Here is a 27,593-nt window from a genome sequence, read left to right on the forward strand (position 1 = left end):
CCCCCATTTAAGGAGCAATTTAGCGCGGCCAATCCACCTACCCTGCACGACGTTTTTGGTTGGGGGGGGGGGGGGGTTGAGACCCACGCAGACACAGGGGAGAATGTGCAAACTCCGCACGGACATTGACCCAGGGCCGGGATTCGAACCCGGGTCCTCGGCGCCGTGGCAGCAGTGCTAACCACTGCGCTGTCGTGTCCCCCCCCCCCCCCCTGCTGTAAGAGATTCGAGGTGGCTATCTCGTCCTGAGCTCCGGGTACAAAGAGCTCCGACTTTCAGCTCGCGTATCTACCGGCCGCCTTAGCAACACCACAATCTGACAGCCAGCTGGGAAATTCTCAGCTGGTCACCGGGACCCCTGAATGAGTCTCCAACCCGACGGTCCACCTTTGCTTACCAGAGAGAGGCAGGCCGTCCAATGTCGAGGGTGCAGTGCTGGAGCAAACTGGCCTTGGAGAGTCGGGCGTTGACGTCATGCCTGCCGTCAGCTCAAATCCTGTCTCTTTCAAGTCTATAATGTAATAGCAGGGTTACACAGTGACAGGCCGAAATATACTGCAACATGGTGAGTAGCAAATGGGGAGGTGAAAATAGAAGGGAAGCAAAAGTCCAGATAGACATACGGATTAGGAACAAGTGTAGGTCACTCTGTCCCTCCATCCTGTTCCTCCATTCGATAGGCTCATGGCTGACTCGATTGTGGCCTCAGCTAATAATAATAATAATCACTCATTGTCACAAGTCCGCTTCAATGAAGTTACTGTGAAAAGCCCCTAGTCGCCACATTCCGGCACCTGTTCGGGGAGGCCGGTATGGGAATTGAACCCACGCTGCTGGCCTTGTTCTGCATTACAAGCCAGCTGTTTAGCCCACTGACCCCCCCCCCCATAACCTTTGATGGAGAGAGTATTAATGGGGTATCGGAAAGCAGGGAGGGGCCTCCATAAAGGAACTTTGCATTTAAACAGCACCTGTCCTTAAACCCGCCCCCCCCCCAGCCCCAAAGTGGCTTCCAGCCAATCACGTACTTTCGAAGTGTAGCCCCTATTGTAATGGAGGAAAGGTGTCAGCCAAGCAAGGCCCAGCAGGTTCCCAGAAATAGTAACGGCGGCACGACGGTTAGCACTGCTGCCTCACAGCGCCAGGGACCCGGGTTCGATTCCGGCCTCGGGCGACTGTCAGTGTGGAGTCTGCACGTTCTCCCCTGAGTGCCCGCGGGTTTCCTCCGGGTGCTCCGGTTTCCTCCCGCAGTCCAAAGATGGGATTAGGTGGGGTTACGGGGGTAGGGTGCGGGGAGTGGGCCGAGCTCGGGTGCAACCCTCAGAGGGTCGGGCGCAGACTCGCTGGGCCGAATGGTCTCCTTCTGCGCGGTGGGGATTCGCTGCGCTGGTGGCCACATCACCTGTTCTAGCGGCGTCAAGGTAGCCTCACAAGGTCTTTCAACTCCACTTGAGGTACCGCTCGGGGGCTAAGTTTCGTCCGTCAGACCGCGCCAAGCCTGAGGTCTGCGGCTTGAGGTCAAAGTTTGTCCATCCTGCAGGCCCCTGCGGAGCGCTGTGGGATGTTTCCCCGTACTCGGGGCGACTCGGAGTAATGTAAGGTGTCGCTGCCTCATCCCAATTGCCAAATCCCCGGGGGTGGCGTGGGGGGGGGGGGGGGGGGGGGGGGAAACAAGTGGAAAACACTATTTGCCAGCAGCACTCTGGCTGCGAATCACACCTCGCGTTCCTCCCTCTGGTGCACAAGTTTGTTTGATTAGGCCTGTGTGGGGGATGCTGTGATGTAATGTGCACAGTGCAAGATGCTGGGCCGCTTTGATGTTGAGGCTCCGGCGAGGAGGGGGGGGCGCTGGTGGACAGCAGCTGTGGGCCTGGAGGTGGCTGCCACATGTCCAAATTAACAGTCCGGGCTGTATATTGAGCAGCGTGCACTGCGCCAGCTGGGGAATCCGATCCAGCTATCCGCCAGCCACAGAGCGATGGATCCTAAAGGCTACCTGCAACCGAAGCAGCAATGCTAGGCTGCGACAGAAAGAATAATAACTCGCTGTGTTATCTTCATACGCTTTGTTTTTTTGCTCAGTAACTCTTTATTGAAGGACCAGTACCTCGGTAGCCAAAAAGGAGACTGGCAGAATTCAGCATTCCTGGATTCAGTGGCAGATTTTGCAAGGCCGTTGCAATCTGCATAATCACCAATGACACTGGGTGTAAAATACATTAAATGCAGGACTGCTTTCGGTGTACCTGCCTGTATTACGAGCTAGCCTTCGGTGTACTTGTCTGTATTACGAGCTAACCTTCGGTGTACTTGTCTGCATTACGAGCTAGCCTTCGGTGTACTTGTCTGCATTACGAGCTAGCCTTCAGTGTACTTGTCTGCATTACGAGCTAGCCTTCGGTGTACTTGTCTGCATTACGAGCTAGCCTTCGGTGTACTTGTCTGCATTACGAGCTAGCCTTCGGTGTACTTGTCTGCATTACGAGCTAGCCTTCAGTGTACTTGCCTGTATTACGAGTTAGCCTTCGGTGTACTTGCCTGTATTACAAGTTAGCCTTCGGTGTACTTGCCTGTATTACGAGCTAGCCTTCGGTGTACTTGCCTGTATTACGAGCTAGCCTTCGGTGTACTTGCCTGTATTATGGGCTAGAATTCGGTGTACTTGCCTGTATTACGAGCTAGCCTTCGGTGTACTTGTCAGTATTACGAGCTAGAATTCGGTGTACTTGCCTGTATTACGAGCTAGCCTTCGGTGTACTTGCCTGTATTACGAGCTAGCCTTCGGTGTACTTGCCTGTATTACGAGCTAGCCTTCGGTGTACTTGCCTGTATTATGGGCTTGGCTTCAGTGTACAGGGGCTGGTTTAGCACACTGGGCTAAATCGCTGGCTTTGAAAGCAGACCAAGGCAGGCCAGCAGCACGGTTCGATTCCCGTACCAGCCTCCCCGAACAGGCGCCGGAATGTGGCGACTAGGGGCTTTTCACAGTAACTTCGTTTGAAGCCTACTCGTGACAATAAGCGACTTTCATTTCATGCCTGTATTACAAGGTAACCTTGAGTGTACTTGTCTGTATTACGAGGTACCTTTCAGTGGGCTTGCCTGTATTACAGGGTTTGCCTTCAGTGTATTTTTTTTAAATTTAAAGTATCCAATTTTATTTCCTCCCAATTAAGGGGCAATTTAGCGTGGCCGATTCACTTACCCTGCACATCATTGTGGGTTGTGGGGGTGAAACCCAAGCAGACACGGCAAGAATGTGCAAACTCCACACGGACAGTGACCCGGGGCCAGGCTGGAACCCGGGTCCTCAGTGGCGTGAGGCAGCAGTGCAAACCACTGTGCCCCCCCCCCCCCCGCCTTCAGCGTACCTGCCGTCAGTGTTGTTGCCTGTGACCCAGCTTCCGTGGCTCATTGAGGTAGGGAATGCCAAAGGCCAACGACCCTCTGCCGGGGTGGGGAGAGTTGACATTCCTCCTCTCCTTCCTCAACGGGAGATCCCTTAATACGAAACTGTGACCCCCGACTTCTAGATTCTCCTCAAGAATTGGAACAGAAGTTCAGCATCCATCCTGTCAAACCCCCTCAGAGCGTTTGATGTTCTGGGGTACAGGCCAATACGTAACACTTATCGGCTCCAGTAACGTGCGGGGCAAGACTTTTTCCAAAGCAAAGAGCTGTGGGAACAGTTTTGCCATGGAGAAGGTGCTATACCTTCTCCATGGCAGCACGGTAGCATGGTGGTTAGCATAAATGCTTCACAGCTCCAGGGTCCCAGGTTCGATTCCCGGCTGGGTCACTGTCTGTGCGGAGTCTGCACGTCCTCCCCGTGTGTGCGTGGGTTTTCTCCGGGTGCTCCGGTTTCCTCCCACAGTCCAAAGATGTGCGGGTTAGGTGGATTGGCCATGCTAAATTGCCCGTAGTGTCCTTAAAAGTAAAAGGTTAAGGGTGGGGGGGGTTGTTGGGTTACGGGTATAGGGTGGATACGTGGGGTTTGAGTAGGGTGATCATTGCTCGGCACAACATCGAGGGCCGAAGGGCCTGTTCTGTGCTGTACTGTTCTATAAGATAGTTTACAGGGATCAACAATAATAACAATCGCTTATTGTCACAAATAGGCTTCAATGAAGTTACTGTGAAAAGCCCCTAGTCGCCACATTCAGAGGCCTGCCCGTAAAGGCCGGTACGGGATATAGGATGGATGATGGAGCAGATGGGCCGAATGGCCTCTGCCTGCTCCTATTTTCTATCTGGCCATATCTGAAGCGGAAAGAATGCATCATTCCGAACATTCCGCGTAAAATAGACGCCGTGATTTTTTTTTTTTAGCAGTGTTCCAGGGTTACACCCATCAACCCATTGGGGTAACCAGGAGTTGGAGGTGGCTAAGAGTCACTGGGAAGTAAGGGGGCCGCAGGGGTTACCTTCCTCCTCGCTCACCCAGGGCATGTGGATTTGTGGGGGGGGGGGGGGGGGGGGGGGGGGGGGGGGGGTTTGAGAAAATCATTTCAAAAGCAAGGCAAAATCGGGAGGGCGGGGCAAGAGGGGCAGGGGGTCTCCACTGGGACACTCACCGGACAAGTTGAAGATCGGACCTCTACCCCTCCCCACTCCCAAATCTACTCTCTCGCTTCTTCATAATTGAGTCCAGTTCCTGGAAGTTAAAGAATCAGTTGGAAGAAAACCTTGGAAATGTTATAAAAATGTTGCCTTAAGATGGGTCCAGGGTCGACAAAGGGCTTTTCGAGAAATCTTTCGCTGCCAGGCAGTTCCTTGAAGGCCAACAAAATGTTTCCGACCTCAAAACTAGAACAGTTTACTTGGCAATTCCTGAGATGGTTTGAAATTCTGGTACTTGTCCTGATCAAGGCAAGATGAAAAGATTCAACGTTTTGTCTCTCTGGCAATGCTCCAGCTTTGTGCTACCAATGAACTGTTTTCAAACATTCTTAAAAACAATTACACATTCTGCAGACATTTTAGCGAAGTAACACTACCTGGCTGTACCGTTTCCGGGTGAAAGGTCATCACACAGCACAATCCCCACGCGATTAGGGCTGGAGAGTGAAGATCATTCATGGTCTGAATGGATCACAGAATAATCTCAATGGCCATATAGCCTCCTCCTTCCAGTGTTTTAAATTCTTCCCTAATGTTCCCACACTCGTATTTCCAGGGAGGTGCCATTGCGACATGATCCCGACTGGGCTGACTTTTCTCATGTCTCCAGCTCAAAGGTCCTGAGGTTAACCCCGAGGCTCCCAATGACATCAGCAAAACGCGCCAATGGTCAGGGAGGAAGCCTGAGGCCTTCCTGCTCAGCACAGAGTGGAAAACGGGATCCAACTTTCACAGTTCAGTAAAGGAGACTCATCAGTGAGATTGCTATTGCTCTGCAGGAGGATACACCTGGCTGGGCAGGTCAGTGGATAGTTCACACCCACCTGTAACATTGCTCCCTAATGTATCTGGAGCAACAGAAATCGGATGATACTTCAAAGAACAGTAAAAGAATAAGAATTAGTGTGGCAGGGTGTGGGAGATAACGAGACAGCTTGTTCATGGAACTAATTGTCTCTCTGCTGATGTCAGTCTTTCTCCTCCCTTCTCTGCCCTCTCAATCTCCTCTCACCCCCCCTTCCCCTCCTCCCCCTTCCCATCCACGTCCCTCTCCTCCCCTCTCCTCCCCTCTCTCCTCCCCTCCTCTCTCCTCCCCTCCTCTCTCCTCCCCTCTCCTCTTCCTCCCCTCCCCTCCCCTTTTCTCCCCTCCCCTCCCCTTTTCTCCCCTCCCCTCCCCTCTTCTCTCCTCCCCTCCCCTCTTCTCTCCTCCCCTCCCCTCCTCTCTCCTCCCCTCCCCTCCCTTCCTCTCCCCTCCCCTCCTCTTTCCGCCCCTCCTCTCTCCTCCCCTCCTCTCCTCTTCCTCCCCTCCCCTCTCCTCCCCTCCCTTCTCCTCCCCTCCTCACTTCCATTCTCCCCCTTCCCCACCCCTCCCCTCTCTCCCCTCCCTTCCCTCTGCTCCCTCCCCTCCCCTCTGCCCCTCCCTTCTCTCCTCCTTCCCTTCCCCTCCTCTTCCCTCTCCCTCCCCTCTCCTTCCCTCTCCTTCCCTCTCCCTCCCCTCTCCCTCCCCTCTCCCTCCCCTCTCCCTCACCTCTCCTCCCTCCTCATTCCCCTTTCTCTGCATATTCTCCTCTTTTATTCAGCTTGACACGGCCAGACTGCCTGAGGGACGTGTCCATTGTAAGACAGGGGCTTCCCTGCAGGGAGAGTAAACATGTAGTCAAGGGTAATGAAAAACTAGAAGAAACTTAATCGGTATTATTTTTTAAATGGGAAGCCCCGGTGAAGGCCTGGGGCCTACAGTGCAGGCCTGAGGCCTACAGTGCAGGCCACAGGCAGCGTTGGAAAGGTGCGGGAAGAGGTCGGAGTTGAATGGTACCAAGCTTGGATTTTCTTAAACCTGTAATTTTCCCAAGGCGGATGCGGAAAGGGGGCGGGGTGAGGCAAAAAGACACAGAGTTCCTGAGGAAGGCCAACAAATAACAACAACTTAGATTTCTCAAGTGACTTTGATGTAGAAAACCATTGTCATGAGCCACAGAGATTAGGCCAGATGGCCAGGTGCTTGGGAAAGAGGCCGGTTTTGTGAAGCACTTTCACCGAGGAGAGAGCAGCTGACTGGTGTCGGGGTGGAATTCCAGAGCTTCGGGTCCAGGCAGCTTTTGTTTTTAATTCATTCACGTAATGTGGGCGTCACTGGCTAGGCCAGAGCTTATTGCCCGACCCTAGCTGCCCCTTGGGGAAGGTGGTGGTGAGCTGCCTTCTTGAACTGCTGCAGACCCTGAGGTGTAGGTGCACCCACTGTGCTGTGAGGGAAGGAGCTCCAGGTTGTGGACAGTGAAGGGACGGTCGACATATTTCCAAGTCAAGATGGTGAGCAACTTGGAGGGGAACCTCCAGGTGGTGGCGTTCCCGTGTATCTGCTGCTCTTGTCCTTCGAGAAGGTCGTGGTTGTGAGCTTGGTAGGTGCTGTTGAAGGAACCTTGGTGAGTTGCTGCAATGCGTCTGTAGATGGTACACACGACTGTCACGATCGTGGAGGTGGCGAATATTTGCAGGGGATACAAAGATAGGGAGAGGAAGGGGGGGGTGGAGTGAGGGGGGTGTTGGAGGGAAAGGCCTAGGAGGCATTCGAACACGAGGATGAGAATGTGAAAATCGACGGCACTGCCTGGATCATGAGTCGATGAAGGCCGAAGGGGGTGACAGGCGGGCAGGACTTGCCGTGACCCCGGATGTGGGCAGAGGTGTTTCCAATGAGTCTGAGTCTCGATTTCAACCCAGACGGGGTTTGCAATGAGGAAGCGAAGGTTGCTGGCCGGCGCGGTTAGAGAGACAAGAAAGGGTAAATTCACAAAGAGAGGCGAGAACGGGGAACGAGATGTGAACAGAGCGAGACAGTGCACACCGGATCGGAGTTAGATGGCCTGGCACGGACGAAATAGGCTCTGAATCCAGCGGGGGGGCGAGGTGCAGAAGTATCAGCTGGAACTGAAAGTTCCTGTTTGCACTGAGGAAGAATATGGGAGGTTCTGAAGCTCTGCTGGCCTTACTGAAGCAGGCGGACCATACTTTTTTTACAATGAAGCAGGACATTTAAAGCAGGTAGAAGTTAACCCAAGGTGGTCGGGGGAGGGGGGAGGGGGGTGGTGGGGGGTGGGTTTACTCAGACGGATCAGATGTTTGCGAGCTTTCTGCTTCACACAGTGTCAATGGCAACGGCGTCACTTTCAGATTCACTTCTTATTTCAGCTCGTTTTCTACATGAATGGACGAGCTTGTTGCTTCCTGCTCGGGGAATCAACTGGGAGTGGAGTTGGGGGGGGGGGGGCGAGGGGGAAAGGCAGCGATGATGATGATGAGGCTTTGCTGACGGGCTGGGATTCAGTGTAGCTCTGGGTTTCAGCTACCTGCCGCCGAGCGTGTGCTGTGGTTGGTGTTTCTGTGTGTGTGTGTGTGTGTCAGTGATGTTTGACCGCTGGCGCTCTGTTGATTGCACTCTCTCTCCAACCTCGGCGTTCCGGGCGAGAGGCGATGAAGGTGAGCGTCTGCCGGATGGAGGTAACGAGCATTATCTTTCTCTGCTTTCGAGCTTTTTCCATATCTGCGGGGATCAGGCGGCACAAGCGCCCCTTCTCCACACCTGGCCGACAGCAGCTCGCTGGTTATTAAATCGTTGCCTTCAACAGATTGCTTACTTGGGTCATTCACAGAGAATTGTAATTCTGTACAGTGAGAATGAATGGAAGGTGAATTCATAGCGCTGTAGAGACCCTTGATGGTACAGGAGAAGGCACATTTGGCGCATCGTGACTATGTTGGATCAATGAAAGGACTATCCGATTAATCCCAAGCCCTCCGCTCTTTGTTAGATCATTGACACCGAACCGTGTTATTTCCAACAAGGTGGGGGGGGTTAATGCTACCTCAAGACTGTAGATTATAATTGGTGATTGTTTACAAGAACGAATGAGAAACGTCAGCGCTGAGGAGAGGTTGGGGAGGTCGGGACTGTTCTCCTGAGAGAGAGGAAGGCCGAGAGGAGATTTGATCGAGTTGATCAAAACCAGGAGGGGGCTGGACAGAGTAGACGGGGAGAAGCTGCTGCTGCTCGGGAAAGGATGGCGAACGGGGAGGGGAGGGGGGCACAGATTTAAAGTGATTCGCAAAAGAAGCAAATGCGATGTGTGAGAAAAAACGTTTTCACCCAGCGAGTGGTTGGGGTCTGGGATGTGCGGCCTGGAAGTGTCGGGGAGGCAGCTTCAATCCAGTGGGGATTAGATGATTGGTTGAACGGAAACAATGTGCAGGGGGTGCAGGGGGAAAGGCAGGGGAACGGCACTGAGTCACGATGCCCGTTTGGAGGGCCGGGACTGATACGATGGGCCGAATGGCCTCCTTCTGCGCCCGTGACAATTCTGTGACATTACTGTCCCGATACCCAACCTGGTCCACGGCAGCTGCGGTCCCATTTTCTGAACAGGGTAGAGATCATTTCAGAATAGGTTTGCCTCTGCACTAAAACCTTTATGTACGCATTAAAGGGCCAACCACCCCACTCCCAGTGGGCCACCGCTTATTGCCATCTCCAATCTCTGGTTACCCCTCTCTGCCTGTGAGCCCTGTAAGCCCCTTGGTTTAGCCCTCGGGTAGCGCGAGGTCGTGAGACTGTCCAGTGAACTCGGAGGTGCTTTTCCGCAAAGCGTATTTGGCGGAGCGGCGACGTCGCTGGAACCGGTAGGCCCCAGGCTAATGCTCTGGGGGCAAGGCGGTTCAAATCTCACCCCGGTTGCAGCTGGTGGAATTTTTAATTCGATGAATTGAAACCTGAGCTTCGAAAGCGAACCTCGGTAAGGGTGACCGTGCATCGGTCGTTGTTAAAAACACGGCTGGCTCACTAATGTGGGAGGGAAATCTGCTGGTCTTACCCGGTCTGGCCTACATGTGACTCCAGACCCACAGCAAATGTGTCTGTCTCTTAATTGCCCCCTCTGAAATGGCCGAGCGAGACGCTCAGTTCAAGGGTAGTTAGGGATGGGCAACAAATATTGGCCTCGCCGGTGACACCTACATTCCGGGGAATAATTGTTTTAAATCGTTAACGTCTCTGGAAAGTGAGGGATATTTTCCACAGAAGACTTTCTTTGGCACCTGAAGAGGAACATATTTTGATCCACCGCTTCCGCCGCCATTAATGGGAATTCCGATTGAAGCCGCCCCACGCTGCTTGGAAACCCGTGGGAGAGGGTGCGCTGATGGCGGGAACAGAGAATCCCGCCGGCGCGCTCGGTCGGAGAATTCCGGCCTGGACCTTGTGCTCTGGATCTCTAAGACCCATGAGGCAGGCTTATGATTGCCTGTTGTGAGAGCGGAGGGTGCAGTTGAGTCCCGTCGTCTTTTCCTGGGTTTATTCACGAGCAGGGAATAATTGTTTTCTGGTTATGCTAGATTCGCTGGAACTAGCATTGGCCGACTGCCTTTCAGTGCTGTCAAATTAATCTCTACAGTGCAGAAGGAGGCCATTCGGCCCTTCAAGTCTGCACCGGCCCTCTGTAAGAGAACCCTACCGTGGCCCCATACCCCGCAATCCCACCTAACCTTTTTGAACACTAAGGGGCAATTTATCACGGCCAATCCACCCAACCTGCACCTCTGTGGGAGGAAACCGGAGCACCCGGAGGAAACCCACGCAGACACAGGGGAGAACGTGCAGACTCCGCGCAGGCAGTGACCCGAGGCCGGAATCGAACCCGGGTCCCTGGCGCTGTGAGGTAGCAGTGCTGACCACTGTGCCACCATGCCCCCCCCCCCCCCTTGCACCCCAAGGCATTGCACAGAGGCAATGATGAAGGTGATATTAGGGGGGGATGGGGGGGCATCAAAACATTGGCGCCGACTTTTTTCGGCTCCGACCTTGGCGCCAAAAAGTCAGGGGATGTTTAGCACACTGGGCTAAATCGCTGGCTTTTAAAGCAGACCGAGGCAGGCCAGCAGCACGGTTCAATTCCCGTACCAGCCTCCCCGAACAGGCGCCGGAATGTGGCGACGAGGGGCTTTTCACAGTAACTTCATTGAAGCCCTACCCGTGACAATAAGCGACTTTCATTGTTCATTTAAAGAGGGTGGTGAGGGGAGGGGGAGCGTTGTCGAGTTTCAGGGAGGGAATTCCGGGACTGAAGGCCCCCGGGGGGGAAAGGGGAAGCACGGACATCAATCGGTGAAATGGCGATTTAAAATGGCGAGATGCCGGAGCAGGAGGGGCATGGATTTCTTGGGAGGGAGCGGGGCTTGAGGTGATGAAAGGGACAGGGAGGGGACGATGCCATTGGAGGGATTTGAACACGGGGGCGGGTGAGAGGAATAGTGCCTTCAAGCCGACTGCAAAGAGAGGAGGGAAGTGAAAATTTCACTTCCGCTGACTGAACCCACTTGCTGGCCAGCCAGGTGCTGTTAACCCCTTCAGGCACATGCTGGAAGAGTTTGCCTGTCTGACTAGACACGCCACAGCAGCAGGTGTCAGGGCCGTTCCAGCACCGTTGATCGTCACGGCGTGAGCACCTTTACCTCGACACCTAACTTCCACCAGCGCCAGCTGAATGGAGTCTCGCAGCTCAGGTGGAGAATCTTCAGAACATCATGCCCGTACTTGTTCTCCAGTCACAGCATCCAATTAATTCCAAAGACCACCCCTCCCCCACCACTCCTTTGGAGTTTATATCCAATTTTCTTTTCAAGGTTGCTCAATAATTAAGCCGAGGCCTAACCAGTGACTTAAGAAAGACGGACAGGCCTTCCTTCTTTTTGTCCTCTGGGTCGCTATTTCTATACCGAAGTCCGCTTCAACAGCGTAAGCAGCTACCTTCAAAGATCTGTGGATGTATCTAAATCTAGGCCGGAATTCTCCGGCTGTTTTTGATCCACTTTTCCCGCCGGCTGCGCTCCCCGTCCCGGACGAGCGCGGCTGGGGAACCGGAGATTCCCGGCCCTTAGGCCTGACGGGAGCTGATGGAATCCAGAGGCCCGGGCTAAGGCTCTCTGGATTTGGGTTCGATCTCTCCACGCAGAGTTTCGATGAATAAATCTTGAATTCAAAGTTCGTCTGACTGTGGAACTATCGTTGATTTGTCGACAACAAAACCCATCTGGTTCACTGATGGCCCTTTTGGGAAGGAAATCTGCCGTTCTTACCCGGTCTGGCCTACATGTGACTCTTAAGTGCCCCTCTGAAATGTCCGAGCAAGCCACTGGGTCAGGGGTTTCTTGTTAGTATGGTGGTGGGGGGCCGGTTTAGCTCAGTTGGCTGGACACCTGGTTTGTTGATGGAGAGCAAGGCCAGCAGCACTGGTTCAATTCCCCGAACCGGCTGAGGTGAAGGCCCCGCTTTCTCGAACTTGCCCCTCGCCTGAGGTGTGGTGACCCTCGGGTTAAACCACCACCGGCCAGCTCCCCCCCCCCCCCCTCCTCAAAAGCGGTCTACGGTCATCTGGGACCATGGCTACGTGACTTTTACTTTTAGCGGTTAGTAGCCCCGCCCGTTATGCAGGAGTCCGGGGTTCAATTCCCCGACAGGAAACTGCGTAGTAGTTATCCAAAAAATCTCCACGGGCTGTCAGCGATGGGCAAGAGATGCTGGCTCAGTGACGTCAACAATCCGTGAAAGAACAAATAACTTTTTTAAATGGAGCCACTGGTTTCGCTGTTGCCCGGAAGGATGTTGTTGCTATGGAGGGAGTGCAGCCAGGCTGATTCCTGGGACGGTGGGACTGTCATATGAGGAGAGAATAAACCGGTTCGGATTATATCCATTGGAGTTTGGAAGAGTGAGAGGGGATATCATAGAAACTGAGAAACTCTAACAGGATTAGGCAGGGTGGATTCAGAAAGAATGTTCCCGATGGTGGGGGGGGGGAGTCCAGAACTAGGGGCAGATTGAGGATGAGGGGTAAACCCTTTAGGACTGAGGTGAGGAGAAATTACTTCACCCAGAGAGTGGCGAATCTGTGGAATTCACTGCCACAGAAAGTAGTTGAGGCCAAAGCGTGGTGTAATTTCAAGAAGGAATTCGATACAGCTCTTAGGGCTAAAGGGATCAAGGGATAGGGGGGGAGGCGGGATCAGGATATCGAATGTGATGATCAGCCATGATCATAATGAATTGCAGAGCAGGCTCGAAGGGCCGAATGGCCTCCTCCTGCTTCTATTTTCTATCTTTCTATGATTGTACCATTTGGTTTATAAAGCTACTAATTTTTCATCCCAAAATGTGCCCGTTCATCTTTCCCCGCCATCTATCTGCTCATCTCTGCCTCTGCCCACCTATCTGTCTCAATTAATTTTGACTCCGGCTGGTTATCCCTACAAGTCCCCCTTCGTGGGCACAAAAATCGTGGTCGAGGGAGTGCTGCACTGCCCGGGGTGCTATCTTTCAGATGGGATCCTGAATTGAGGGCTCTTATTGAGGAAATGTAGAAGATCCCATGGCACTATTTTGAAGAAGAGCGAGAGAGTTTATTGTCCCCGGTGTCTTAACCAATATTGATCCCTCGATTGTCATTACTAAAACAGAATTTTTGGGGCTTTTTGCTGTGTGTGGGAGCTTGCTGTGTACGAATTGGCTCGCTTGTCTCCTACATTATAACAGTGACTAACGATGCGATTTAATAGGGAAAACCAGAGTCCCGTTTTGGGTGCATTTAGCGGGGTGCTTCCTGGCACTTGCCGTGCCAGAACGCCCCCCTATTAAACGGGACTCTACTTCTTTATTCGGGCCTCCTTGAGGAAGGCCCTACTGAGGCAACGATTCTCTTCATTTCCAGCGCGGAGGAGCTTCGCTGGCCGGTGCAGGAAGAGATCGGGGCGCCGTTTTTAAATGGCTCCCCCGATCTCTCGGCCCCCCCCAACGCGACCCCCCATGGACACCCCCAACGTACCGATTAGGGGGTCCTCGAGCCCCCCCCCCCCCTCACCCTACCTCAGAAGAGCAGGGCACCCCCGCGCCCGATTCCCGGCACGGGCAAGGTAACACTACCAGCCCGACACGCCGGCAGTGCCAAGGTGCTCGGCTGGCATTAGCAGTGCCAGGGTACCACCCTGCCCAGAGGCCGACCACCCAGGGACCTCTGATCGCCTGGGAGACCCCCCCCCCCCCCCCCCCCCCCCCCCCCCCCCCCACCAAGTGCCGTTCCGCCTGGTCCACATTTGATCTCGTGAGGCGTAGCGAGCCGGGTAAACCGCGTGGGATTTACTGCCGCGCCGCATCCCGAGTCGTGCGCGGCCGTTAGAGCGCGCCCTACATTTCATCCTCTGTGAAGTGCTTCGAGTGGTCCTATGGTGAGGAAAGGTTGGCGTGCATGTCCGTCTGCGTCTGTCTTGCCCACTGACGATGGGTTAACTGGCGTGCAGTTTCTGGGTTTATTCAGCTCCATTTTCCGGGGCGGGTTGCAACACTGGCAATGATCCAGTGCTTTGATAGAACTCCCGTATCTAAAGAGGATTAAAACATTGTCGTCCGAGCCACCCAACCCGGCCTCTCCTGTTCTCCCATTGACCCGGAGCTGGTTGAATTACATTCGCCGCCAGACACCTCAATTTGCAATTTGTTTCCATTCCCGTCTTATCTCCGTCTGTGGCTTCACCCCCTCCCGATCTCTGTAACCTGCTCCAGCCCCAGGCCATTCCTTCATCTCCCAGTTCTTTATTCTCCCATGCTCGCTGATGACTGCACCACGTTCAGCACCCACCGTGAACTCTCAGACACTGGGTCCAAGTCCTCATGCAGACAGACCGGGACAACGTCCAGGCTTTGGGCTGACAAGTGGGAAGCAATGTTTGCGCCACACAAGTGCCAGGCAATGACCATCTCCAACAAGGGAGAGAAAATCTAAACATCGCCCCTTGACAGTCAATGGCATTACCATCGCTGAATCCCCAACTATCAACATCCTGGGGGGTTGCCTTGATCAGAAACTGATCTGTACCAGCCACATGTGGCTACCTGAGCAGGCCAAAGGCTAAGAATCCTGCAGAGGACAACTCACCTCCTGACCCCCCCAAAGCCTGTCCACCATCTACAAGGCACAAGTCAGGAATGTGATGGAATACACTCCACTTGCCTGGATGAGCGCAGCTCCGTCAACACTCAAGAAGCTCAACACCATCCAGGACAAAGCAGCCCCCGCTTGATTGCTCCCCCTTCCACAAACATAGCCATGTGTACCGTCTACAAGATGCACCGCAGGAACTCGTCAAGGCTCCTTAGGCAGCACATTCCAAACCCACGACCGGGGCAACACGGTAGCATGGTGGTTAGCATAAATGCTTCACAGCTCCAGGGTCCCAGGTTCAATTCCCGGCTGGGTCACTGTCTGTGCGGAGTCTGCACGTCCTCCCCGTGTGTGCGTGGGTTTCCTCCGGGTGCTCCGGTTTCCTCCCACAGTCCAAAGATGTGCGGGTTAGGTGGATTGGCCATGCTAAATTGCCCGTAGTGTCCTAAAAAGTAAGGTTAAGGGGTTGTTGGGTTACGGGTATAGGGTGGATACGTGGGTTTGAGTAGGGTGATCATGGCTCGGCACAACATCGAGGGCCGAAGGGCCTGTTCTGTGCTGTACTGTTCTAATTCTAATTCTAATACCGTCTTGAGGAACCACCTGGAGGTTCCCCTCCAAGTCGCTCACCACTCTGACTTGGAAATATAATCGCCGTTCCCTTACTGTCACTGAGCCACAATCGCGGGACTCCCTCCCTAACAGCACAGTGGGTGTACCTACATCTGAAGGGCAACTAGGGATGGGCAATAAATGCTGGGCCTAGCCAGCGACGCCCACATCCCGTAAATTAACTTAAAAACAAATTGCCCAGGCATTGATGAACACCACACCGATCGGGCATGCAAGTGTCCTACAGTCTTGCCTTGACCGATGAATTAGCCTAAATGTGTGGAGCTAGGGGAGGCATGATGTGTGCGTGAAATTCCGCCCTCCTTGTTTTCATGCTGTGCCCCATCCTCAAAGGAAATCACCTTCGCTGGACTGACAATGAGGTGGCACAAGCGGAGCTACACTTTGACCGGGATTCTCTGCTGCGAGTCAGCCCCGGGACCGCTGCTTGCGAGGACGGAGTAGTCGGCGCTCGGCCAAATCTCCCGCCGCGGGAAACGGAGAATCCCGCTGCCCCGAACAGACGGAGAATTTCGGAATTGAGATGACTTAACTGTAACTGGAGGGGGTGGAAAATGTGTAATTTTGTAATGGTTCCCAGCACAGAAGGAGGCCGTTCAGCCTATCACATTGGTGCTGGGCCTCTCCAACTCAGCCAGCCCTACCCCCCCCCCCCACCCCTCCCCGCTGCTATTCCGCCTGTCATCCAGAAATGATTGGACCTCCCGGGTAATTATCCGATTCCCTTTCGAAAACCGCCTTGCCAAATGGGACAGAAGATAACGGGGAGGGATGGGATTCTCCACATGTGCGTTCTGAATTGGCTGGTGGCAGAATAGACGTGAGAGGTACGTAGGCACAGGGTGGGCAGCTACCTGAGCAGGATTATCAACGCTGCCTCGCTGACGCTATTAATCGGCGACTTGTATTCGGCCTTTATTTTGAGGTCTAAACTCCGTCTAATAGTGCATCAACAAGTGGAGGGAGGAGGACCACGGGGGGGGGGGGGGGGGGGGTTGGGGGTTATGTAATGTCCACAGAATAGAACATGCAGCAAAAACAGGAAATTGGCGTGCTTGCGGTTGAAAGGGTTTTGACAAAAAAAGAGGATCCGTCCTAGCCTCAAATGATGACGTTTCGAACGCTGTGTCTTTTTTTCATTCACATCTGAGCTCGACGAGTTTTAACTTTGGCTTCTGCCAACTCTCGAAGGGGTTTGTTCTGCCGTCACATCAGTGGCTGGAGGGGATTTACAATATTTACCCTGGCGACGTCACAGGTTAGCAAGGATAGAAACTAATCTAGGATGGGTGGCACAGTGGTTCGCACTGCTGCCTCTCGGTGCCAGGGTATCAGGTTCGATTCCGGGCCTTGGGTCACTGTCTGTGCGGAGTCCGCACGTCCTCCCCGTGTGTGCGTGGGTTTCCTCCGGGTGCTCCGGATTCCTCCCACAGTCCAAAGACGGGCAGGTTAGGTGGATTGGCCGTGCTAAAATTGCCCCTTAGTGGCCAGGGGTGTGCAGGTTAGGTGACGGGGTTACGGCAGAGTGATCGGGGGGGGGGAATGTCCCCATATGACGCTCGCTCACCTGTTTGGACTGCTGCATCCTATTGTAACTCGGGCCAGCATATCTTTCCATAGAATCCCTACAGTGCAAAAAAAGGGGCCATTCAGCCCCTCAAGTCAGCACCAACCCTCTGAAGGGGCGCCCCACCCAGGCCCACTCCCCCGCCCTATTCCTGTAACCCCACCTAACCTACACCTCTTTGGACACCAAGGAGCAATTTTAGCACGGCCAATCCACCTAACCTGTACATCATTGGATTGTGAGAGAATCGTAGAATCATAGAAGTTACAGTGTAGAAGGAGGCCATTCGCCCATCGAGTCTGCACCGACCCATGGAAAGAGCACCCGAGATAAGCCCACGTCTCCACCCTATCCCCGTAACCCCACTTACCGTGGGGCAGCAGGGTAGCATTGTGGATAGCACAATTGCTTCACAGCTCCAGGGTCCCAGGTTCGGTTCCCGGCTTGGGTCACTGTCTGTGCGGAGTCTGCACATCCTCCCCGTGTGTGTGTGGGTTTCCTCCGGGTGCTCCGGTTTCCTCCCACAGTCCAAAGACGGGCAGGTTAGGTGGATTGGCCGTGCTAAAATTGCCCCTTAGTGGCCAGGGGTGTGCAGGTTAGGTGACGGGGTTACGGCAGGGCGATCGGGGGGGGGTAGTGACATGGGCTCTTTTGGCGGGTCGGTGCAGACTCGAAGGGCCAAATGGCCTCCTCCTGCACTGCGGGAATTCTAGGTGAAAATCTTTGTTCTGACAATGTCAGCAGCCCATGTCTCGGGGGGGGGGGGGGGGGGTTTAGCTCAGTGGGCCAGACAGCTGGTTTGTGATGCAGAACAAGGCCGGCAGCGGGGGTTCAATTCCCGTGCCAGCTGAGAATTCTGAATTCTCCCTCTGTGTACCCGAACAGGTGGCGGAATGTGGCGACTAGGGGCTTTTCACAGTAACTTCATACTTGTGACAATAAAAGTTATTATTATTATCTCACTCACCTCTCGTTCCCCTGAGGGGGTTAGGGGTAGGATTTGGGTCAGAGGGGTGGGGTTTCCCGGTAACTAACGTTCTTACCACAGAGTGGCTTGTTACCCTTTGCGAGTTGCCTGTGTGGGGCTGATTATGATATGATTATCTGAAGCACGTTGGGCGCTGGGAGCAGCAGGTGATTAGCGTGAGGAAATTAGCACCGTTAAAGAAAAACTCCCCTGCTCTTCTTCGAAATCACGCCCTCAGATCGTTTGCAAGTGGACCAATTTTTAATTTGGCAACCTTAACCGCGAGATGGCACCTCTGACGGTGCAACACTCCCTCAGTGCTGCACTAGAATGCCAAGTGTAGATTTTTGTGTTCGAGGGCTGATGCGGGATTTGAACCCACAACCTTGCGACGGGGAGAGGAGAGGTTTAACAGCTGCCGCCGACGCCGTGCCATTCGCTGACGATGAGATTCTCTATTCCCCGCCGCTTGTCACTGGGATTTCCCATTGACGCCTCCCCCATTCCGTTGGGAAACCCACGGGCGCTGCCGGCGGGAACAGGGGATGCCAACGGCTGGAGAATTTCAGCCCAGCTGGGTACCCGATGGAAAATCTGACATTGCTCGTTGACTTCGCGGAGAACCGTGAATCGGCAATCCACTGGCTCGATACCTGAGCTTGGAAGGTTATTCACAGCTCCAGGGTCCCAGGTTCGATTCCGGCTTGGGTCACTGTCTGTGCGGAGTCTGCACATCCTCCCCGTGTGTGTGTGGGTTTCCTCCGGATGCTCCGGTTTCCTCCCACAGTCCAAAGATATGCAGGTTAGGTCGATTGGCCATGCTAAATTGCCCTTCGTGTCCAGAATTGCCTTTAGTGTTGGGTGGGGTTATGGGGATAAGGTGGAGGCGTTGACCTTGGGTAGGGTTCTCTTTCCAAGAGCCGGTGCAGACTCGATGGGCCGAATGGCCTCCGTCTGCACTGTAAATTCTATGATTTCTTTTGGATACAAAGGGGCAATTTAGCACGGCCAATCCACCTAACCTGCACATCTTTGGACTGTGGGAGGAAACCGGTGCACCCGGAAGAAACCCACACACACACGGGGGATAACATGCAGACTCCGCACAGACAGTGACCCAGCGGGGAATCGAACCTGGGACCCTGGAGCTGTGAAGCAACAGTGCTAACCACTGTGCTACTGTGCCGCCTATGTGGAGGTGTGGGGTTACGTAGGATGCTCTTTCTAAGGGTCGGTGCAGACTCGATGGACCTACGATTCTCCCACAATCCAATGATGTACGGGTTAGGTGGATTGGCCGTGCTAAAATTGCTCCTTGGTGTCCAAAGAGGTGTCGGTTAGGTTCGTTACAGGGATAGTCTGCACATTTTCCCCATATCTGCGTGGGTTTCCTCCCGGGTGCTCCGGTTTACTCCCACAGTCCAAAGATGTGCAGGTTAGGTGGATTGACCGTGCTAAGTCGCCGTAATGTTCAAAAAGGTTTGATGGGATTACCGGGTTACGGGAGGAGTGTGCCTGGGTGGGGCGCCCGGAGGAAACCCACGCGGGCATGGGGGGAGGACACGCAAACTCAGACAGTCACCCGAGGCTGGATTTGAACCCGGGTACCCTGCCGCTGTGAGGCAGCGGTGCTAACCACAGAGCTGCCCATTGAGCCCTACTTGGCGCCGATGTGTTCTTAGCCTGGATGAAAAGGTCAGTGAACCCCAGTGGGTTCGACAATGCCGTCGACGTGCTCCCATCTGTCACCTCTGCGGATCAATGGCAGCTCCTTGGTGTCATTCCAGCATCGGCAATTTCCATCGGATCCAGGCCAAATGGTTTCCTAATCGTGAATAGTAACTAATGTTCAGGCGGAGATGTGATTGAGAGAGAGCGGGGCATTCAGGAAGCTGAGCATTCGGCCGACCTGGGAACCTGGCTACATTTTTTAAAGAAGTCTTTGTGATTTAGATTTCTGTAATTTATCTCACGCTGGCGCTTAGGGAATCCCCACCTCGAGGAGTTTTCACAGCAGGTGGGCGGCGCTAGTCTGGGCCGGCGTTTGTTGAGTTGTGGAGCCACGGCTCTGAGTCAGCCAGTTGTGGGTTCAAATCTCACTCAAGGAACTTGGCCGTGGGAAAAAAAAGTAAGGTTGGGCTGTCAGTACAGTACTGGGGGGTGGGGGGGTGGTGGTGGTGGGGGGTGGGGGGGGTGGTGGTGGGGGGGGTGGGGGGGTGGTGGTGGGGGGGTGGGGGGTGGGTGAGGGGGGGTGGGGGGGGTGGGGGGGGGTGGGGGGGTGGGGGGTGGTGGGTGGGGGGGTGGGGGGGGTGGTGGGGGGGTGGGTGGGGGGGTGGGTGGGGGGGTAGGAGGGGTGGTGCGGCACCGTCTGAGGTTCTGTCCTTCATTAGTGGGCAGCACGGTAGCACAGTGGTTAGCACAGTTGCTTCACGCCTCCAGGGTCCCAGGTTCGATTCCCGGCTTGGGTCACTGTCTGTGCGGAGTCTGCACGTCCTCCCCGTGTGTGTGCGTGGGTTTCCTCCGGGTGCTCCGGTTTCCTCCCACAGTCCAAAGATGTGCGGGTTAGGTGGATTGACCACGCTAAATTGCCGTAATGTTCAAAAAGGTTTGATGGGATTACCGGGTTACGGGGATAGGGTGGAGATGTGGGGTGATTTTTCCATGGGCCGGTGCAGACTCGATGGGCCGAATGGCCTCTTTCTGCACTGTAAATTCTATGTCTATGAGAAAATTGGAGCTGGATGGGGTGGGTTATTTGGCCCTTTCTGTGTCTACTCCACCATTCAACAAAACCGTGGCTGATTTTCTCATTCAACTTCTTCCTGAATGATTCCTGTTTCCCTTAAAACGCTAACGGAAACCTGACCTCTTACCTTGAATATATTCAGCCTGCGCTGCTCCCTGGGGTAAAACTCTACAACCCTCTGAGCGAAGCCATTTCTCCTCGCCTCAGTCCTAAATGGTCAACCTCTCATTTGGAGACTGTTTCACATCCCGAATACCGGGCGGGGTTTTGGTCCCCTTATTGAAAGAAGGATGCAAATGCGTTGGGGGAGATTCAGAGGAAGTTCACCGGATTGATGCCTGGAATGAGCGGGATCTCTTTTGAGGAAAGGTTGGATGGACCGGGCTTCTTTCCATGAAAGTTTTGAAGAGCGAGGGTGGGGAGTGGGGGGGGGGAGGCTTGATTGACGTCTATAAGATCCTGCACCGTCTAGACCAGGTGGACGTGAAAAGGATGTTCCCTCATTGCCACTGTTTCAAAATTAGGGGTCGCCCTTTGCAGGACATGCGTGAGGAGAATTCTTTTCCCTCAGAGGCTGGAGCGACTTTGGAACTCTCAGAAGGCGGTGGAGGGCGGGGCCGTTGAATATTTTTGAGGCGTGGGCAGGTCGACTGTTGTGAGGCAAGGGGGGTCAAAGGTTATTAGGGGGTAGATGGGAAATGTGGAACACAACACAAAGAGGCTACCACAGGTGGTTTACAGTTTTTTTTTTTGACGCAGCCCCGGAGCCAGGGACCCAGGTTCGATTCCCACCTCAGGTGACTGGGTGGGGTTCGCATGTTCTCCCCCGTTCCTCCGGGTGCTCCGATTTCCCGCCGCAGTCCAAAGATGTGCGAGTCAGGTGGATTGGCCGCGCTAAAATTGCCCCTCGGTGTCCGCAGATTAGATGGGGTTACGGGGATCGGGGAGGCGCGGATTGGGCCTAGGTGGAGTGCTCTTTCGGTGGGTGGGTGCAGACCCGATGGGCCGAATGGCCTCCTTCTGCACTGTAGGGATTTGATGATCTTATCGATTGGCGGCGCAGGCTCGAGGGGCCGAATGGCCTACTTACTCTTGGAATTCCTATGATCACCTGTTTCCGTTTCCCCTATTTCAGAGAGGGGAATACTTCCTCAGCATCTATTCTATGCTTCAGGATTTGCTTTCAGTTAGGTCACCCATCCTTCCAAAATCCAGGGAATACTCGGTCCCTGCTCAGAGGACAAGCCCTCAGCCCAGAAACCTAGTGAGCTGGTCAGGCAGTTAAACCTAGGCCCTGTCGTCTTCTTTAATCGACCATTGGTTTATCTATCGTTAACCCGAAGCTCCGTCTCGTGGTGGCGTAAACAGTCCCACGGTGCTCGGCAAAGAAGAGCAAAGGTCGGCGTTGCCCCCATGCTTATCGCTGAACCGTTAAAGATTTTAAATTTAGAGTGCCCAATTCATTTTTTCCAATTAAGGGGCAATTTAGCGCGGCCAATCCACCTAACCTGCACATCTTTGGGTTGTGGGGGGGCGAAACCCACGCAGACACGGGGAGAATGTGCAAACTCCACACGGACAGTGACCCAGAGCCGGGATCGAACCTGGGACCTCGGCGCCGTGAGGCAGCAGGGCTAACCCACTGCGCCACCGTGCTGCCTGAACCGTTAAAAGTGACAATTCGCCGGATCGTTGTCACCCTGTCGTTTCTGGGATCTTGCTGAGCGCAAATTTGGCCGCCGTGTTCTCTCGGTTAAAACACTGCAAAGGAGTATTTAATTGACTCGACAGCACTTTGATGAGGTCGCGAAAGGTACTTTTTTTGAATGTCAGCTCTTTATTATTTTGCTTTGGAAAAAAAAAACCAGAGAAATACCTCTTTCTGTTAAAGTGGCAAATTGTTCGGGGTCTGTAACCTCCAGCGACACAAGCGGTTGAACTATTTGGATACTATGCTGGTATATCTGTCAGCGAAAGGGTTTCTCATAATGAAGGGAGTTGACTTATTTTTATCTCCTCGCGCTTACTGACGCACTTAGTAAGGCCTCCCGTCCGAGACACAGATAAAGTCTCTCTCTCTCCCAAAATCCTCATATCGAGCCCGGCTCTTTATTGCCTTTTCTCTGTTCCAGGAAATCTCGACATGAATACCAGAACTCACTGGGCAGCAAGGTTATCCAGCGGCAGAGCCGACGCAGAATGACCTGCCCCAGTCCGGCCGAGATCAGTAAAGCCAAAGCCATCATGTCCATTCCCCAGCTCACCAACGCTCTCAACCTTGACGAACTCCTCCTCAAATGTGTCCAATCCTTCGGTAAGTGGCCCCTTTCCAGAGACTGATCGTGGATAGGCCAGCCTCCTGGAGGCGGCGCGTATGTGTGTCGACATGTGCGTGTGCAGGTGTGAGCATGCGTGCGTATGCATATGTTTGTCTGTAGGTGTGAGGGTGTGAATGTGTGTATGTTTGTTTGGCCATGTGTGAGTGCTTGTGTGTGTGTTTGTGTGTGTGAGTGAATGTGTGTGTGTACATGTGTGAGTGTGTGTGCGTATGCGTGTGTGAGTGTTTGTGCATCTGAGTGTGTATATTTGCGTGAGAGTGTATGTGCGGCTGAGTGTGTAGGTGTGTGAGAGTGTGTGTGCATCTGAGTGTGTGTGCTTGAGAGTGTGTGTGCGTGAGAGTTTGTATATGTATGCGAGTGTGTATGAGTGCTTGTATGTATGTGTATGTTTGTGTGTGTGTGAATGTGCGTGCATGTGCGTGAGTGTGTGTGAGTGCTTAGATGCCTGTGTTTGTGCGTTTGGGTGTTTGTGTGTGAGTGTGCACGGCTAGGTGTGTGTGAATCTGAGTGTATGTGAGTGTGAATGTGCACATGAGTGTGTGTGCCTGAGAGTGTGTGTGAGTATGTGAGAATGTGTAGAGTGTGTGTGAGAGTGTGTGTGGGAATGTGTGTGTGAGAGAAAGAGTGTGAGTGTGTGAGAGTGTGAGTGTGTGTCAGTGTGTGAGAGTGTGAGTGTGAGTGAGTGTCAGTGTGAGTGAGTGTCAGTGTGTGAGTGTGTGTGAGAAAGTGTGTGTGAGAGTGTGTGTGGGAATGTGTGAGAGTGTGTGCGAGAGTGTGAGTGAGTGTCAGTGTGTGTGAGTGTGTGCGAGAGTGTGAGTCAGTGTCAGTGTGTGTGAGAGTGTGTCTGAGAGTATGTGAGAATTTGCGAGAATGTGAGTGAGTGTCAGTGTGTGTGAGTGTGTACGAGAGTGTGTGTGTGTGTGAGAGTGTGTGTGAGAGTGTGTGTGAGAGTGTGTGCGAGAGTGTGTGTGAGTGTGTGAGAGTGCAGATTGTGAAATGCTTTGCTGCATCATCGCACACATTTAGGGCGAAATTATGCAAACAAACCTGTGGCTATCTGGGGAGGAGAGTGAACAGGGAGCAATTGTTGCTGACCTATATTTGCGGCTACAGAAGCGTACAAAGCTGTGATGTTTGGCTAGATTCTAACAGATTGTGAACTGAGTGAGAGGGGGTGGCTTGAAGCTGGCCCACTTTGTGCGGGCGCAATTAGCAAATTAACATTTTTGAAAAGTGGGAATTGAGGCCATGGTGACGTGTGGAACGTGAAAAGGCTTCAGTCCGAGTGTCAGCCTGCATCGCTAGCGTCGCTCCCTGTTCCCTAACGGATTGGGACTTAGTCAAGGTGAAAGTGCCCAGATAGGTACCCGTCTGCCACTCCCCGCTTTCTTGCCAAAGCCTCCTGCCGGGGCGCCCCCGAAAGCCTGCCAATATACGAAATACAAGCTGGTTTGTCATGAGATTGCGACTCATCTCAGGATTCTCCGAACCTCAATTATATTTTGCCTATTTTATTTGTTTCTGTCTTGCAATTGGGTTGGCCGCGATGCCATCGATGGTTTGGTGAGGATCTGTGCGTGAGGGTTCAAATTAAAGTCTTTGGTTCGAGGCTTTTAGTTTCCAAACAATATGGTTTTAGAAAAAGAAACTGGCACCAACGTTCTCTTTATCACATTGTGGTAGTATGACTAGAGGTACTACGGTACCTGGGAGCGTGAGCTGCTATTGGTGGGGAAGGCCCGCTGCCCATTGGCCCAAGTGTTGCTTTCCCATTGGTCGAGATGAAGGTAGCTCCGCCCACGAGGCGGAATATAAGAACCCGTGTTTCCCAGCAGCCGTCGTTCTTTCTGTACTCCTGCTGCTGGGCACACTCCTTGCAGATTAAAGCCTTCGATTCGGACTACTCCTACGTTTCTGTGCTTATTGATCGCGCATCACACATCTCGGGGACACTGGGACATGATGAGATCTCCTCACTGTTGCCTTGACAAAATTTTACGCACAGCAAGATTCCACAAACGGACTCGATCGTTACGTGTTGCTGTTGATGGGGGGGGGCGGGGGGGGTAGTTGACCGAGGGTGCCCTAAACTCCTGAAAGCACCCGGAGTTAGCCTCACGCTTTTCGAGCTGCCCTCAAAATATGGGACACGGCTCGGCGGTCAGTGATTGAAAGAATGCCTCAAAAAAAAGTTGCCCACTAGGGTCGAGCGTACTCCGTGGGGGCGAGCTACCCCTAGAGATCTCCAGGCATCTGGCCGTGATGCCAGTCAGTACGGTTTTGGGCAGCACGGTAGCATGGTGGTTAGCATAAATGCTTCACAGCTCCAGGGTCCCAGGTTCGATTCCCGGCTGGGTCACTGTCTGTGCGGAGTCTGCACGTCCGCCCCGTGTGTGCGTGGGTTTCCTCCGGGTGCTCCGGTTTCCTCCCACAGTCCAAAGATGTGCGGGTTAGGTGGATTGGCCAAGCTAAATTGCCCGTAGTGTCCTAAAATGTAAGGTTAAGGGGGGGTTGTTGGGTTACGGGTATAGGGTGGATACGTGGGTTTGAGTAGGGTGATCATTGCTCGGCACAACATCGAGGGCCGAAGGGCCTGTTCTGTGCTGTACTGTTCTATGTTCTTGTACCTTATCTCTGTCACCTCCACCAGGCCTGAACCCGCAGAGAATTCTGCCTCTCTCCAATTCTGGCTTTCGAGGAACATTATAGGCTCTCCAGCAGAGCAAGGGTTAACATGGGACATAGATACATCGAAGATAGGAGGAGGAGGAGGCCTTTTGGCCCTTCGAGCCTTCTCCGCCATTCATCGCGATCATGGCTGATCATCCAACTCAATAGCCTAATCCTGCTTTATCCACATAGCCTTTGATCCCATTCGCCTCCAAGTGCTACATCCAGCCGCCTCTTGAATATATTCAATGTTTTAGCATCAACTACTTCCTGCCCATTGTCTGGTGTAGAGAGTCACATGATGGTGGATTAAGTGCAATAGCTTTTTAATAAAATATTCATTCATTTAGGAAGGGGTTATTGGGTTGTGGGGACAGGGTGGAAGTGAGGGCTTAAGTGGGTCGGTGCAGACTCGATGGGCCGAGTGGCCTCCTTCTGCACTGTAGGTTCTATGTTCTGTTCGTGGGCTGGCAAGACCAGCATTTGTTGCCCATCCCTAATTGCCCTTGAACTGAGCGTCTCGCTTGACCCCATTGCTGTGGGGTCTGGAGTCACGTGTAGGCCAGACCGGGTAAGGACGGCAGATTTCCTTCCCTAAAGGGACATTAGTGAACCAGATGGTTTTTTTTTTACAGCAATCGACAATGGCTTAATGGCCATTGTTAAACTTTTTCATTCCAGATTTTTCAAAGTTGAATTCCAAAGTCAATGGTGGGATTCGAACCCGGGCCTCCAGACCATTACCCTGGTTTACTAGTCCAGTGACAACATCATTTCACCATCACCTTCCCGGCATCGATGGTAGCAGGGGTTGGTTAGCACAGTTGACTGGGTGGCTGGTTCGTGATGGGGGTGCGAACGCCAACAGCGCGGGGTTCAGCCCCTGGGCCAGCTGAGGTTATCCATCAACCTTGCCCCCCTCGCCTGAGATGTGGTGACCCTCGGGTTAAATCACCACCGGCCAGCTCCCTCTCTCAAAAGGAGATCAATTGCCCCTTAGTCTCCAAAGATGTGCAGGTTATTTGGGGCTGCGGGGATAAGGCGGGGGAACGAGTGATCTGTCGGAGGCTCAGGGCAGACTCGATGGGCCGAATGATCTCCTTCTGCAGTCTAGAGATTGTACGGTTTTTATCACTGCTTTAAAAATATTCGGTGACTCTGCACAAGGCGAAAGAAAAGTCCTTTCAACGTCCACCCTGTCAGAATCTAAAATGTTTCAATCAGATCGGAATTGTTCATTTGGCCTAACATGGCCACTGGATCACTTCTTATTCTTCTGAACTCCCCTGGATACAGTGCCTAACCTATCGAACATTTCCTTGTAACAGAACCCCTTCATCGCAGGAAGCAGTCAAGTGAACCTTAACTGAACTGCTTCCAAAGCAGCTGTGTCCTCTCCTAAAAAAGGAGACCAAAACTATACCCGATATTCCAACACTCTGTGCAACTAACAGAACATTCCTATTTTTGAATTCCATTTGTCTTCCGAATCACTTGTACTTGCCTGCTAACCTTATGTGATTCGCACTGCAATCACACTGGGCAGCACAGTAGCATTGTGGATATAGCACAATTGCTTCACAGCTCCAGGGTCCCAGGTTCGATTCCCGGCTTGGGTCACTGTCTGTGCGGAGTCTGCACATCCTCCCCGTGTGTGCGTGGGTTTCCTCCGGGTGCTCCGGTTTCCTCCCGCAGTCCAAAGATGTGCAGGTTAGGTGGATTGGCCATGATAAATTGCCCTTAGTGTCCAAAATTGCCCTTAGTGTTGGGTGGGGTCACTGGGTTATGGGGATAGGGTGGAGGTGTTGACCTTGGGTGGGATGCTCTTTCCAAGAGCCGGTGCAGACTCGATGGGCCGAATGGCCTCCTTCTGCACTGTAAATTCTATAATAATCTATGAAGACACCCAGATCCCTCTGTACCTCAGAGGTCTGCTACCACTCTCGAATTAAGTTTCCAGTCTACCTGCCAAAATGGACAAGCGTCCCACATTGTACCCGCGTACCCCCCCCCCCCCCCCCCCCCCCCCGTGGGGTATGGGTCCCCCGCTGTGACCAGCAGTTTCCTAGCT

At 53.4% G+C, this 27,593-nt stretch overlaps 1 protein-coding gene across 5 annotated transcripts in view; it reads left to right on the forward strand.

Moving 5' to 3' along the window:
• LOC119957890 (RAS guanyl-releasing protein 1-like) overlaps window positions 1–27,593 on the forward strand; it is a 155,186-nt gene that overhangs the window by 57,222 nt on the left and 70,371 nt on the right. For 2 of the 5 annotated variants that reach the window (XM_038786071.1, XM_038786072.1), the window contains exon 2: window positions 22,646–22,827. In XM_038786071.1, coding sequence (XP_038641999.1) covers window positions 22,646–22,827 — 182 coding nt within the window. Of the gene's footprint in view, window positions 1–7,473; window positions 7,663–7,960; window positions 8,098–8,182; window positions 8,307–22,645; window positions 22,828–27,593 lie in introns of those variants that run through there. The other 3 variants (XM_038786075.1, XM_038786074.1, XM_038786073.1) reach the window with 3 other exon arrangements.

Source organism: Scyliorhinus canicula, chromosome 27 (assembly GCF_902713615.1).
Source record: "Scyliorhinus canicula chromosome 27, sScyCan1.1, whole genome shotgun sequence".
Classification (NCBI taxonomy): Eukaryota; Metazoa; Chordata; class Chondrichthyes; order Carcharhiniformes; family Scyliorhinidae; genus Scyliorhinus; species Scyliorhinus canicula.